This window comes from Cygnus atratus, chromosome 1 (assembly GCF_013377495.2).
Source record: "Cygnus atratus isolate AKBS03 ecotype Queensland, Australia chromosome 1, CAtr_DNAZoo_HiC_assembly, whole genome shotgun sequence".
Lineage (NCBI taxonomy): Eukaryota > Metazoa > Chordata > Aves > Anseriformes > Anatidae > Cygnus > Cygnus atratus.
The window spans coordinates 73,019,620-73,035,593 of record NC_066362.1 but is presented as its reverse complement, the minus strand read 5'-3'; the positions used below and the strand labels follow the sequence as shown (position 1 = coordinate 73,035,593).

Here is a 15,974-nt window from a genome sequence, read left to right as displayed (position 1 = left end):
ATGAAAAATAATTTAAAGAGGGTGGAATCTAGCATTAAATGCCATAAATACATATAACAATTGCTCTACAGCCTTTTGGCATATGATGAGCAGACAAGAAAAATAAAGTACTTCTATTTTTACCAACAAGGAACCAAACCTTTCCAGCTTCTAGTGAAAGAAGAACTTCATTGGAAAATACACATGAGCAGATGTAATTAAGTAAGTGGCTGGTGTTTTGGGCATGTAGGGCAATTGGAAGAAAGACAAGGAGTATAACAGAGTAGGGATAAACACTTCCCCTCCTTAAAGGGGGAAGTGGAAAAAGAGGTACCGCTGAGACCCAACACTTGTGCTTCTTAAATTAAAAACCTCAATTCGTATCTGCTCTCCCACCCAGCTTTCTTTTGTGTAGGAAATCTGACATCTCGATACCTTTGACATATGCATCTTTTTTCTGCAGGTAAAAAGCTGAGCTTTCTTCATAGTGTATCAGTTGTCAAGCTGTCAAGATGCCTAACATTCACATCATTGCCACATCATTACTGTTGTCCTGTTTAAGCACTGGAAGCATTTGTCAGAAATTTTCTGTAAAATTAAAATATGGAAAAGAAAATAGGAGAAATCATGAAAGAGGATTCCCAGCTAGAGAAACAAAAAATAAGCAAAATGAAATTCTCTCTCCTGCAAGTATTACTATGGATAATTATAATACCTGGAATAAAGAAAAAATTATTCATAAACCTGAAGCATCAGGAAGATAAATTTCAATAAGGAAGACACTTCCATTTGAGAGACAATTGTACAGCTAGGTTAATCTCCTGACTAAAACATATAATGAAGAAAACTTGGGGGGGGGGGGGGGGGGGGGGGGGAGAAGCTTTCCTCTAGCACAACACCTACAGAAAATAGCCTAGTGCAGTATCTGGATCACAAATTTTCTTCTGAACTGGTTCAGATCCTAAGCACCAGTGCAGATAATCTTGGGATTGGAAGGAACACATGTACGTATCACCTTTTCACCATGGGTGCACAAAAGGGTGACTCCAATACACTTAGATGCTTACTGTTGGCAAAAAAAAACAGAGATTGTCATCTGTGGCTGATGGTTCCTTATTCTACCATAAATGACTGTCCTTGCAGAAGGGAACACAGAATAAATGTTGGATTTGAACCAAAACAGCTGTAGGCTTGGAGTATTGATGTGAACTGACATTGATTTCTTTCTGTAAGTCTGCCAGGCTGTAAGCACCTGAGGAACAGACCCAGTGACCATGCTGCAACCTGTGTTGTGTACGCAGTCACCTCCAGCAAACAATGGGGTGGACACAGCTGGGGATGGCAGCCTCTCAAATCCTCTCAGCATGAGTCTGCTAATCACCTACCATATGTCTTTCCACATTTATTCCAAATAGTTCTTCCCTAAAAGCCTGGATCAGGAATTGCATAGATAAGTAGCACCTATGGGAGAAACACATGTTCTAGAGCTCACAGAAAGGACAGGAAGGAAGAAACAAACGAAAGAGGTTCTGGCCTTGAAAACCTCCACAGGGCCAGAATACAACATACAAGGCAAAGCAGAGAGCAGGGTTTAATGGCTTAGGAACCAAAGGTTCTGTTTCAACGTTTAATTTAGGTCTGATAGCAAAAGGTGGGAGGGAGAAGGCACAACACTGTTGCACAACTAAATCATGAGAGAAAAGCCTCCAGTCAAAAGGAGATAAAATCATGGGGAGCAGAGTAAGACAGCACTTCCATAGCACCTGACCATTCCTGAGGAGCTTGTTTACACACTTCGTAAACAAGTTAAGTGTTCCCAAAGGATTCTGTTTTGTACGGGATGCATGAAATCTGGGATTTGCTCACTTTTAATAATGCTTGCCTAATGTTACTGAAGATGCACCTTTGGCAAAGGAAATGACTGACAAAAAAAAACAACTCCATGGATTGAAGTGATCCTCATAAGCATATTAACAGAGAAACCAAACGCAGTATGTTGCCCTTTGTACGAATCAGGGATTTTATCCAAAAAGCTAGAATTCCAGGAAAAAATGAAGTCAAAAAAACCCAGAAGAGGTTTGTCTCCTCCCCTTCCACCAACTCTGTGTAGTTCAAGTAAGTCACTTAGCAGCCCCGCTTGACTCTACTCCATCTGTCAGGATGGAGGCAATATTTTCATTTAGACAGATCCGTTCATAAAAAAAAAAAAATCCTCCAAATGCTTAATCTGTAGTTAAATAAAAAATGCCCTAAGCTATTCTTAGATTGAGTTCTCATTTTTGCAGATCATGAGGCAGCATAAGCATAGATAAGCCTAAGAGCATCAATGGAAACAGGAAAAGACACTTGAGATCTATTCAGACATCAGTTATTAGCATAATTTTCATCGACTGTCTAGAGTTCTCTTTGCACTTACTGAGAGAACATCAAAAAATTCATAATTTAACCTCTTCATAATTAATAAAATTCATAATTTAACCTCTTCCTGAACCAGCTCTGTGCACAAGACCTGAAGAATCCCTTTAGCAGGTTGAGAAGTCCTAGTCTACCAATTCAAACATCCCTTGCATGGAACCATCTCCATAAGAATCAGAGAAATATTTCAGTTGGAAAAGATCTTCAAGATCATCAACTCCAATCTTAAGAACTCTGCTGCCCTTCTTTGAAACTCTTCCTGTCTATAGCATTGAAAATGATCACATGCAATGGAACCGATCTGTGGCAAAACACCAGTTTGTATCAGTTCCCTTATCATTTCAAATATCTGACTTGCTCTTTTGACTGCATTAAGCACAGGAACTATCAAGAACTATCACAGCTCCAAAACTAAGTAATGCCAGCTTCTGTGAACACGTGTTTTTCACAAGCTAAACTCAAAAGCAGAGATTCTATGCAACTAGTTTTTGGACACATGCATGTCCTTCCACAAAACTTTATCCTCTTCTACCCTGTTCTTTATATCTTCTCAGTGCAGAGCTCATGCAGGACTAGAAGAAAGGCCTGACCCTCACTCATGGCACAGAAAAATTATCAAGATTGCAAAATTGATCTTATGCAAAAAACAAGCCTCTCAAATCCTCTCAGCATGAGTCTGCTAATCACCTACCATGTGTCTTTTCACATTAATTCCAAATAGTTCTTGCCTAACAGCCTGAACCTAGAATCACATAGATTAGTAGTACTTACAGGAGAAAACTGTGTTCTAGAGGTCACAAGAAAGACAACCAATTAAAGGCACTAAATTAATAAATTAGACGTGATTTTTTCCCAGCAAGCACAGCATCTCCAGCTTAATGCTCATCCAGAAAACAGACAGAGGCAAGACAAGACACCCATTAAAAAGGGCGTGAAATCTAGATGCAGCCAAGCAAGTATTGATTTCAAGGCAATCCATGCCTAGTGACTATGCTACAAACCTGTGGAGTTACAAATTCAGGAAGTCATCTCGCACTGCCAGTCCCCTTTAACCAGTGGGGAAAAAAAATATTAAAAAAAAGATCAAGCCTCCTTAGGGTGGCTTTCCTAAAGTCTTCATAATAAAGCAAAGTGGTATTGAATGTTATGCCCAACAAATTGAATGCCTTTGCTAATGCCTAGATATTTTAGTTCATTTGGCAGATCTACCTTTAGCCTTCCTATTATTGACACAGACTTCTCAGATAATACTTTTACCTGTTCAGCTAAAAATGAAGAGTCTCTGCCACTTACAGCCCCTAGGAAGCCTCCTCTGACTGCAGAGGTAGGCCCCTCTCTTTAAACACACCACATCCATACAAAGAAGGAAAAGGTTTCCTCCACCAGCATATCACCTCACTGTGAGACTGCCCAAAAGGGCAGGAAATCAGCCTCTGGGTGGCCTGTCGGCACTGGCAGAAGGGCATATCTGAGGACCATCAATCCCCATTACAGCACACCAGCCTTTTGTGCTACAGCCAACTTGTGAGTGTGAGGAAAGGTATTACTCCTTGAAAGCCCCGAGTACAGCACCCTACAACCTCAGATAAACAGCAACTACCACAAAGCTGCTATTAGGTTTAATTATTAGGTTTAATTAATGGAATTTTAACCTACCATTAACAAGTTAGCTGCGGAAAACATGCCATCTCTTTCCATTGCTCTTTTCCATTAGCAACACCATTCTAATTTCTCCTCCAGGCCTTTGCACAACTACTAATTCCTATGGAACTGGCAGGCCTGCACAAGCGTACAAAACTGGTGTCCAGGGAATATGATACTGGACTAAACAGTTAAGAGACTTGCTAGCTTTTTCTCTGACCCATAACGTGACTGTGGTTAGACACTTCTGCTCTGTTTCTTCTGCCTTCTCTCCCACCCTGGGTCTCTCTCCCAGCCATCACATCTCCTTAGCACCCACACAGCCACTCTCACTGGATTTAAAAACAGTTAAGAAACACGGTTTATAAAACAAAAAGCAGTTGCAACGTTTATCTGTTGAGAAATCACTACCTCTATCCCATGACAGTTACAAGGTCTCAAGTAGGAGCATGTGAGTTGAGAAAGAAAGGTCTTATTTAGAAAATTCCTGAGCAAAAGCACAAGAGGGCAATGTCTTTTTCTGCCTTTCCCTACCACTGGCCAATAGCTACCTTACAAACACCCTGCTATGGGATTTTGATCACAGAGTTCACTGCCTTTCTATGCTGTCAGAACAGTTCTCTAATAAAGAATATATACCTTAATATTCTTCCAATCAATCATAGCACTGCAGCATAGACCGTACATTTGAAGAGATGCATAAAGGCTTCGGACAGTCACAGAAATCCAGATTCCACCCCCAAGCCCTTGTGTGTTTTATAAGTTTTAGGAAATACCCTAAACCTCAGGCTTAAGAGACAGTGACAACCAAGTACAAGCTCAGCGTTACATTTTTAATTGCTGCGTTTCTCACAGCATTTTGCTGCAGAAACATTTATGACTCATTTTAAAGTTTCTTGCCAAGAAACTAGGAAGAGGAACATGCCTATGCTTCCCTTTTGCCTGTTTCAAAACACCTCAAGACAGGAATTTGAGCCCGTAGTTTTCTTCACCTCAGGCATGTACACAGGAATACAGAATAATTCAGGCCAGAAAACTCACAATTCAAGTTTTGACTCCCACCCTGAAAAAAAAAAAAAAAGCCTAATGTTTACGGATTTTGTTAATAAAGCAAAATTAAGTATTATTTACAGGCATTGTTCTTCCTCAGACAGGAAATAAAGCCTTTAAATCCCTGAATGCTGCAGTATACAACCTGTTAGCCCTCTGCTTTCTGCCACACCAGGCAGCTCAGAGCCGCAGAGGACCATCCTTGCCAGACAAACAGCACACTCCACCACTATTCCCCTCCTCCAGGGCGCTGCTGATGGAGAGGGCTCTCAGATCCCAGCCACGCTTTGAACCTAAGATACTGGAAGAACTGTCAACCACAGGAGAGTTTTCCCTCCGAGGCAACGACTTATCACCCCATAACAGATGTGGAACACAAGCACAGAGAGTGCCCCAAAACTACACGCAAAATCCACAGAAGCATGGAAACTAAACCCCTATCTCTGAAGTTCTCTGTTAATTTTTGGTGCAGCCTTGTTCTATGCAGGGTTACAGACCTCAGTTGGGTTCTAGTCTAGAGAATGGCTCATTCCTCCCCCTCTTTAGGTAGGGTCAGAAACATCCAGTAAAAACAAAGATAATGATAAAACCTCAGGTTGCTTGAGGACTCAGAGTCCCAAGCAAACATCAGGTAGATGACAGCCTTCTACCCCTAGTGACACTGGAAAAACATTTCTGGCTGTAAAATCTCGCTGTCTGAAGACAATGCTCCTGGCCACCCTAGCCAGTGGCACGGACTGCCCTGCACAGAGCAGAGCACAGCTTCCAGAGAAGGGACACGTCTGCTCTGGGCGCCAGGCCTACCTTCCAGTATCACCGACAGAGCCAAACCAGGAGGCCTCAGTGCAGAACACGGTGAGCCACCAGACAGGTGTTGTGGTTTAGCCTGGCTGGCAGCCAAACACCACACAGCCGTTTGCTCACCCTCCCCCCTCCCTCTCCGGGATGGGGGAGAGAAACGGGAAAGTGAAGTCTGTGAGTTGAGATAAAGACAGTTTATTAAGACAGGGAAAAGAATAACAATAATAATGATGATAATAATAATAATAATAATAGTATTAATAGTAATAATGTGTACGAAATAAGTGATGCACAATGCAATTGCTCACCACCCGTTGACCGATGCCCAGCCTATCCCCGAGCAGCCGGCCCCCCACCCCGGCTAGCCACCCCTATATATTGTTCAGCATGACGTCAGATGGTATGGAATACCCCTTTGGCCAGTTTGGGTCAGCTGTCCTGGGTCTGTCCCCTCCCAGCTCCTGCTGCACCCCTAGCCTGCTCGCTAGCAGGACAGAGCGAGAAGCTGAAAAGTCCTTGGCTTGGTGTAAGCATTGCTCTACAACAACTAAAACATCAGCATGTTATCAGCGCTCTTCTCATCCTAATCCAAAACATAGCACCCTGCCAGCTACTAGGAGGAAAATTAACTCTGTCCTACCTGAAACCAGGACAACAGGATTCCAAGCAATGCCAAAGCTTTCAATTGCTTCATATTGGAGCCACCTAGAATTGTTAATTTTTAAATAAATACAAACCCACAAAATTTAAGGAACAGCAAAGAATGTGCTTTGGATCTCACATTGTCTTTTTTTTTTTTTTTTTTTTTTTTTAAATGTTAGGATCAACTGCTTTTTCACTGACTTCTAGGAGCAGCCAGGAGCAAGGAAACACAGAACAGGTACTAAATCCAACCTTCTTCTGCAATTTGTTTTTTTAAATCTTGTCATAGGAACAATGTGTGGAATTATACATATGTATACACATACATCTCAACAAATGAACTAGCCTGACAGTTGTTGAATAGAAGTAAAACATTTCACAACAGTTATTCTGATCCTGCAACATTTTAAAGACACCTTCATTCACAAGCACCTCATGCACATCTTTCCATCCATTACATTTTTAATTGAAAGCAAAAAAAAAATGCTGCCTATGAACTATTCCCATATGAATATCTAACTAGTCAGACCAAAGAATGCAGCACAATGTAATCTGTACTTATAGGATCGAAAGATAAAGAGGATGAAATTAGTTCACATATTTATTGCTAGCCTTTTCTCTGACCCATAACGTGACAATTTATTCACATAAAACATGGCCTGTTAACAATTCACATGGTGCTTTGACTACAGAGTTTAATCACCCTTGTTATGAAAACACAGGTCACACATTCAGATCTTCATTATTTACACAGAATTAAGCTTCCCATTAAAACCAAGCAAAAAAGAATTTAAGCATTTCTATGAAGTGTATAAAGCTTTGTATTATGATTATTTAGAAAGCCGCGTGGGTTTACATAGAGCTTTTATCTCAACAACACGCCACAATGAGCTTGCTGCTTTGTTTTGGGAAAGATGGGTGCAGGTAGCAACTGAGCAGGAATGGCACTTAGGAGGGAAAAAATTAATCTCCTTAAAACTGATTATTTAAAATCACACCAAACACCCTGTGAATTGCAGAGCACTGCCATTTACAGAAATTTAAAACCACCTCCAAAGGCCCTTTAAAGCAGGTTAGTGAACATGCTCTTTACTAGAAATATAACATTGTTAGGCATTCAAGAACTGCTGTATTTGTTCTCTGAACAGACAGACAAGCAAACGAACACATTTCTGGTGAAATCTTTCACGTCCCTTAGACTACTGTAAATCCATTTCAAAACATTTCCCTCACCGTGAGGGTGTTTCAGCATCTACATGCCATTAAATCAAACTCTTCACAGTACAAAACCAGCTCTAGCTTCACTGGTATTTTAATCCACCTCTCAAGTACCAGCTGATTAGATGGAACTCTGTGGGACAGACCCCAGAAGTCCCAATGTGGGAGTACTGCCATGGGGGTCAACAAGCCCCATGGTTGGTGATAACATCGGACTCTTAACGATGAGGCCATAAAGAATGGAAAGAGTTTAGAAGGAACAAGGAAGGGTGATTCAGGAGACACCCTGCTGTCTCAAACTACTTGTTCTCCAACCCTTAAGACATGGAAGTTTCTAAATGTTTGCTGTTGCCAGGCAAAGTTGTTAACCAATGAATAGTTAGTGGAAAAGTACTGCAGTAGAGCTAATGGTATAAGACGGGAGCCTGTCCTCAGTAAAGTAGTTAGTTGAAGTTATGTCCTCAATAATAGAAGTTGAAGTTATTGTCATCAATAAAGTAAGTTGAAGTTATTCATCTTAAAAGAACCCTGGTGTCCGTGTGGTCATTACGCCACATCCCAACACACTTTTCCTCGTTTACCCATACTTGGTAGTTAGATATACAGAGACTGGAACTAGAACTACCTGTATTATTTCCAAATACAGATAACTGGAAGTAACGCACTCTCCGCATCCACCTTATCAAGAGAAGCACCACCCAAGCATACAAAGGCTTAGCACTGCTCATCTTTCTACAGAAGACCTGACACTCCGTAGCCAAAATGGACTGATAAAGCTGCAGCAATGCTTAATGCAAGCCTCCTGAAACTGAGAATCCAGCCGTGGAGGAGGCCTCTGGCAATTATCGATATAGGGCCTCTTTCCTCCGTGTGGTAGCTCATGAAAAGCTAGGTCACGATTGAGCTGTAAAGATTTTCATCACCCAAAAACTGACATCAAAGCCAGGGGCAGTCTCAGCAAGGCTGAGTGAGCATGTTATGGTTAAAGCGGGAAAGACAGAGTCCAACAGTGCAATTTCCCATGAAGGATACCAGACAGTACAATAGATTGGGTGGCCTCAAACATAGTTCTAGAACACCTGGAAAGTTAAAGATTAAACGAGGGTAGGAGAACTGTAACTTCACGTTTGAAAAGGAAAATAAAGAATACTGTTCTCAGGGTTCAACTTCTGTGTTGAACCAGCACACTGAGAGACCAAGCAAAACCAAACAACACAAACCTCAGTTTTAAAACCTTCTAAAGCAGGTTGGCAGAAAACCCTATAAATCCTTACATGCAGTAGTCATCCTTTAAATGGTAAGAATTCAGAGGAAAAACCACTCAGGACTGTTGCTGCATCTTAGCAACATCAGTCAACAGAACTGCTGCAGCATGCTCAGGTTACCACAACTCCTGTAAAAGAGCAGCACAGTGGTTCTCTTTGCATACTTTCACTTCATGATAATAATATCATTGTGCTGATACCCTGCTCCTATTTATCCCATTCACAAGGGTAACTAGATGCAGCAATAATCAATCAGTTAGTTGCAGGGGTTTGCTTTTCCACAGGTGTAGCCTAAATTAAACACAGTGTATTTGAACTATTGCAAAGTTTGCATCCTCTGAGTTTTTCTGTTGATGAGTTCATTCTGAACACAGAAGATGAGGAGGGAGACCCACATGTTTCATCCTTTCATCCTTCAGGAAATACAGTTTTTCATTTCTTTGGAAAGAATCCTAACATATACTGTTAAATCCTTAGAAGATCCATCTTGAACTGTAATGGCAAACTGTACTTCAACCCCGAAACCAGACCTCCCATCCATTTTAAAGGTCAAAACAGAACCCAGACTTCAAAATAGATTTGCAACCAGTAGTCCCTTTATAGATTAATGCAGTATACTGCTAGAACAACAAAATTGAAGAGTTATTAACTAGAACTACATCCACAGAGATCGGGATTTTAAAACTACTCCCGTTGTCAGGCTTCCAGACTGGTAATTCAGCTCTACAAGACTCATCTTAAAAAAAAAAAAAAGAAAAAAAAGAGAGAAAGAGAGAGCAGCCAGCAACAAACAGCAGCATGCCTTGTTTTAAAAACTGCCTATTTAGTTGGGGGCAACAGAGATCTAAAGGGTATTTTGGTTTTAGCTGTCAATTTTTTTTGTTGTTGTTTCAATCTGCCTCCTTACTGCAACATCTCCAGTCTGACTCTTATAAATTGAACATTTATATTCTTGAGCAGGACATGGAAATCCCTAAACCATCTCCATTAAAAAAAGAATAAACTAATAACCCAGCTGGTCAAAAATATGTAAAACCCATAATAGAAAGATAACATCATATTATTGATCTGGGATGATGTCTGTCAAGCTCCTGCCAGAAGCTAGCTTTCATAGTCAAGTTACAAATCCCTTGAAAACACTGACATGCAATGGAAAGCCTGACAGGCCATTAGCTCCAACAGTGTCAGCAGGGTTCTAATAAACCAGCAAAATAGAAATTTAAATGAATAACTAAAAAAAAAAAATTAAGAAAATGATTATTTACTCTGGGGGGCTGCAGCCCTGAGGTTGTACCCCAGACTGCCATTCTCCACAGCACAGTAGTCAGTAGGAAACAGATGCAATCAGCTTCCTGAGAGTCCAGAAGCTCTTATATGGCTGTCATAAGGTGATACTTTAAAAAGTAGATGAGAAGGAAGCAGACATTACAGGCTTAATCCTAAGTTAATATTCTTAAATACCCTGTCCTTCAGTGAAAGTACACTTCCCTGCATCCACCTTCCCCCACTTTGTCCTCACTGATGCATTACAGCAAGAGATGCTACCTTAAAGACCAGTGCTACACTCTGGTTTATAAGATTACTCACTCCAGCCCTGAAGCAAGCACACAGAGCTACCCTCCACCAGATTTGCACACGCCTGATGTACTGGGAGTATAAACAGCATTCCTCACATGAATGCTGGTTGCTGAGGCCCATTGCAGATGAGCACCGCTGGCTCCTCTTATGTGGCTGGCCCTGCTCCTTGCTGCAATAGAGAGCGAGGGGATCCCTCACAGGATCTAGAGAGCACATCCCCCACCTCATTGGTCCTGCACGCAGGGCTGCTGAACAAACAGACACCCCTTCCCACCCCAGCACCAACACGATGGGGTCTCAGAAGGGGCTCCAGCATGGTCTACAGCTTTCTTTTCCACCAGCATCCATATCCAAGCTGTACTACAGGTCAGGTCAGATGTACACAGGCACGCTTGACTTCAGAATTTTCTCCTAGCTAGTTTTCCCATATAAGCAAAAAAAAAAAAAAAAAATGCAGCTTTAAACATATCTTCCCCTTCTACCTTAAAAAATAATTATACATGTTTTCTCATTGAAATATGCTTGCTGTTTGCTCAAATTTTTCCAGTGGATCTGAGGTTCAATACCCTGGGTAAGCTGGTTACATCATTGACTTCAAAATATACTTACTTAACTCAGATTCAAATAATCTATTTTAATCTTGCGTTGCATTCGTACTTCCTAGAACCTTTCCTAGAAGGAAAAACAGATTCTTCCTGGCTGGAACACTGCGATATTTTTACTCATTAGGAAGCTACTCCATGCACTTCTTTTTTTTATTTTTCTTTTAATTTTACTATTTTTAAGTTACTTACAGTAACATACTTTTTCAGAATTTGAATATTCATCCTCATTGAACATTTCCCATTCTTAGCTGCAAAAGGTTTTATCAACAGGACAAAAGCACTTGTACAAATATTAAGGTACAATTAATAAAAGAATATTTTAAACTGAAAAAACCTTCTAAACGTGTTGAATAAAAATAAAGTTTAACAATACATATGTATAATAAATTAACCTATTACAGGGGAACTTATCTGTAAGTTAGTGAATTTGACTGTTTGCATGTGTCCCTCAAGCTTTCAGAAGAACAGAAGCGATTTACATACCTTCTTGTTATTCACACATCAAAAGAAAACAACGCTTCCCAGCTTTTGTAGTCTCTCAGCTTTGAGGGGACAAGTCACCAAACTAGCGCCAGTTACAAACATGAATGAAGAATGTATTTTTGTTCTGCATCCAAGTTACTCCTGTCAAACTAGTTCTGTAGTGCAGCAAATCCTCAGCAGATATTTCTACCTACTCAGCGGGTGCACTTTCTTCAGAGGTCCAGAAACAAATGTATCCTTTTTGAATATTATAATTTAATTAAAATAGTTACCACACTATGATGAAGTTAAGGCCTGAATTTAGTACTTTCAAGTCTGAATTATTTGTAATTCTTTTTAATTCTTGTTTTAACCCAGTTGGCTTTCCAAACATTTATTTTGCCATGCTTCATCCTTCTGCCTACGTTTTCCCACTGAGGTCTTCACGTTCCTGTCATATTTTCACAACGCTCACGTGCACGAGCACTTAGCATATGCCCCCGTCCTTTCCTTCTCTCCAGAAGGCCAGCGACCTACTTATTTCCAGGATTTACTCATCAAGATCATTTGGCACATGAATCATCCCACTGCCTTTACTCACATGACAAGCTTTGAGGAGCACTGCTGCACAAACAAGTCCATGCAATCCTCAGGCTTTAAGGATAAAGGTTCCTCTTTCTGCTGTCCCTCTGCCAACAACATGTCCTTCTGCCCTCCCCTTATCAACAGCAGGCCAGAGATACAGAGCATCTCCTCTACCGACAGGAAGCCAAAGGGAAGAAGCACTTCATTATTGATAGGAATGCTGGGCTTTCTGCAGGGTCTGGCCTCTTGACTGGCACCTGTAAACACTAGAATTGCAGATCCCCAGTGTGTGGTGACAGCAGTTTTTGACAGCTCTCTTATTCCTGAACCAGCTGCCTCCCAGGAGCCTCACTACAGCTCCATTAACAATCAGCCACAGTTCAAGACATTATTCAGACCTACCTACTTTTTTTTTTTTCCTCCTTTTTAAGGAGGTAAGTTCCAGTATGTAGCAAGTCACACCTCCACCAAGCACATTATGCCGCACTGAACACAGGGCAATTCATCCCTAGAAGGCAAAAGGACACAAAGAAATTAAGCGTCTTAGAACACTACACAGCCATTTCAGGCATAACCAAAACCCTCTCAGTTCAGGGCTTTGGCCAAAAATACCCTCAGAGCTTTATTTTCAAGGAGGTTGAGGAGAGCAAATATAGCATGGGAAGGGATTCCAGACAGAAAATCAGCAGCTGGAAAGTCCACAGTTCACATTATTTATGTTCTTATCAAGCAGGTCCCTAAAAGGAAGGGTGCAGTACTCACAGCCGGCCAATGAACCTGTCAGCATTTAAAGCTTTATGATAAAAGACAAAGCAAGCCCATCATTCCCCCTGAATAAAAACGACTTTAAATGCTGTACCAAACTGCATTTCAGAGCCAGCTTTGACTGCAATGCTGGCATAATGCTCTGCACAACTGGATGACACTGACACGCAGCCCAGACCTCTCACAGTGGCATCATCCCTCCCTCTAAGCAGCTTGGTACAGAGTCATGTATGAGTCATTATTCTGAAGCATGATGTCAGGGGATTTGCTGTACTTTCTACATTGCACAAACAGCAAAACACGGAAAATCCCATATGAGGGGATTTACACAGTTTTGGACAAGATTTTTCTAACCGCTCACATGATATTCTTGAGAAAAAGCAATTTTCACCAAAACCCAGCATCAGCAAAAGTAAGTTTTCTCCTTAAACTGAGGAAATGGATCACTTAAAAGAAACACATAAAAAGGAAGAAGCTTCACATATTTGACCACTGAGTCCCTGTTTACTGTAAAGGGGTTAACAACACTCAGGAAAACCCAGATTTTTTTAAAGGGATCAAGGCCTTTGCCAGCTGATTTCAAGAGCAAGTAGAACTCACAACTGATTTGGCCTACCATGATTCTGGACACAGCTGAAAAGGATTTGGCCATTATAAGAAGACAAACCACCCACATAAAATCAGCCACAGCTGTGCTGGTCCTGCAGCCCTGCACGTGACTTGGCCCAGGTAAGCATACAGCCATCAGGGCTGTTTTGGATAATAACACTCAAGCATGCAGAGCAAAGCTTCTGTGTCAGCTGTGTGAACCCTTAAGGGACCACAACCAGTTGCATGAGCACTGAGCTCAAGGGAAAGCCTGTGCCTTTATGCCTGCACTGCTACCAGGGCCTAATGTAGCTAGCTTATGGCTACTTTGGTTACCTTTCATGCTCTGCAACGGCATTTGCTATTGCAGTCCAGACGTGCCTGAAATTTCAGCCATACGGTTTCACCTGATGGCCTTTCCATTTGCAGTTTCTGCTGAGCCCAACTCCGAAAGCTCAGTATTTTTACCTACGAGAAGTACTTAAACCACTGTCCTTTTTAAACCACAAACCATAGAGTAAGAAAAAAAGCACAAATTCACAGGGAGTGGCAGTGTTATATACCAAGTAACGTGCAACACGCTATGAAATGGAAATCTTGGAAAACCCTTTGATATACAAGTGTGGCAATTCATAGCACTGAGAGCTTCTTTGCCTGCTAGGCCTTACCAAAACTTTCCAATACGTCCCTCCCAAACCATAAGGAATAGTAGGTGCAAATTTAAAAAAAAAAAAAAAAAAAAAGCTGGTGAGATGTTGCAACAATTTAAGTGTTCACATGACAATCTGAGCCTGCATTTCTGATCCCGAGAGAGGTTCCACTCCGTATCAACAGCGCTTCTCTGCCTGCAGGACACCATGATAGTGGGAAATGCACGACAGCTACAGCCCGTCAAGCAGCGGTGCTTACAGATGGAAGTTCAGCTCCATTCCCTGACTGTAAAAACTGAACACCCAAGACACTCCTGTGGCGATGTATAACCTATGCTCACACAGCACAGACACAGGAGAGATCCTGCACAGCTGGGATAAGGCTCTCAGCATGACAAGCTGAGCAGTTCTCCAGGGTTTTTCCTTACAAGTCTCCAACTGGCAGAACAGAAGTGCAATACTGTCCCATGGCTTGCACGGCCATCCCAAACCAACACAGTAGGACTTCTCAGGATAAGTAGCTGTGGATACATGTTCAAACACAACTGGTGAGGAAGCATTTCTGTGTTCTTACCAGCTAATTCCAGTAAAAGAAATCAGTGGCAGTATTTCTATTCCAGTGAGCCTTTATTCTCATTCAAACTTGGTATGGCCAAACATGAGCTGACAACATCTTTTCAATGAATGTGATCTCACAGTCATTTTTTCCCCCTTTTGTTTACAGTGTCTTTGCCACAACACTTTATTTGGCCCTATAACATTTTATACTCCAATATAATCTGGAGATGCAATTCCATTAGGAAAAGCGTAAAGAAACAAGAAAGACTCATCATTTCTTCTATTTGCACAAGCTTTCATTACATGCAAGACATGTAAATAAAGAAGGGAGAGGCCATTCCTCCCTATGGGACCCCAGGAGAACCAGCAGGATTTCCCACGCCAACCCACATTACAGAGATCAGCAAAACCCAAATAAAAACTCATTCTGAGTTGAAAAGAAAGTCTCGGAAACAGATGTTTGGGAAAAGTGAGCTGAGGAAGGCTGAGCCATTAACAAAGGCCACACGGAAGAAATAACAGAAGGATTTCACAGACACGCTCCTAACTGAAAGCCCTGCCTCTTCAAACACTCCTGCACATCCATCCCTCACAGCACAGGATTTACAAAGGTCCCGAATAAGGCAGAAAGCTGTCCTCACATCAAAGTCTCTTGTCTCCCAGAGTTATGATCTCTACCATTGCATGTAATAATGCGCCATTCCACTCATTACCCGGGCTGGGAGAGTTTCCCTTAGCGAAGGACCTGAGTTAAGGCAGCTGTTGTACTACTCACCGAAAGCCAACTGAACCTCTGCTTCAAGCTCCCATTTCATAACTCCATTTTCGCCACCAGCTAAACGGTGGAGCATCACGCTAAAACACAGGCTGAGATGTAAACAACCAGGCTGAAAGCCACCGCCACCCCGACCACGACCACTGCATGGTCCAGCCCACAGCGAGCAGCCACCCACTCACCCGGGGGCCTCACGGGTGGGGAAGAAATCCACAAGGAGCCAGGCTAGCAGAACAAAAACATTCGTATTCGAAAAAAAAATACTTTTCGCTGAAAAAAAATATATATACATATATGTATTGTTGTTACACGATGCCTGTTGGCCGCAAGGACAGCGCAGACAATAGAGCCGCCCAGGGCTGCGCCCGCAGGCACCCCCGGAGTCCGCAGGCCGGGC

General features: G+C 41.8%; 1 protein-coding gene across 7 annotated transcripts in view; it reads right to left on the bottom strand.

Annotated features, from left to right (window-relative positions):
- Positions 1-15,974, bottom strand: part of KIAA0930 (KIAA0930 ortholog) — a 69,160-nt gene that overhangs the window by 52,871 nt on the left and 315 nt on the right. The window contains exon 1 of one of the 7 annotated variants that reach the window (XM_035550989.2): positions 15,578-15,956. The exons of 4 other annotated variants lie outside the window; for them this stretch is intronic. In XM_035550989.2, coding sequence (XP_035406882.1) covers positions 15,578-15,653 — 76 coding nt within the window. In that variant the 5' untranslated portion in view covers positions 15,654-15,956. Of the gene's footprint in view, positions 1-5,889; positions 5,930-15,577; positions 15,957-15,974 lie in introns of those variants that run through there. 2 more of the 7 variants (XM_035550990.2, XM_035550994.2) reach the window with 2 other exon arrangements.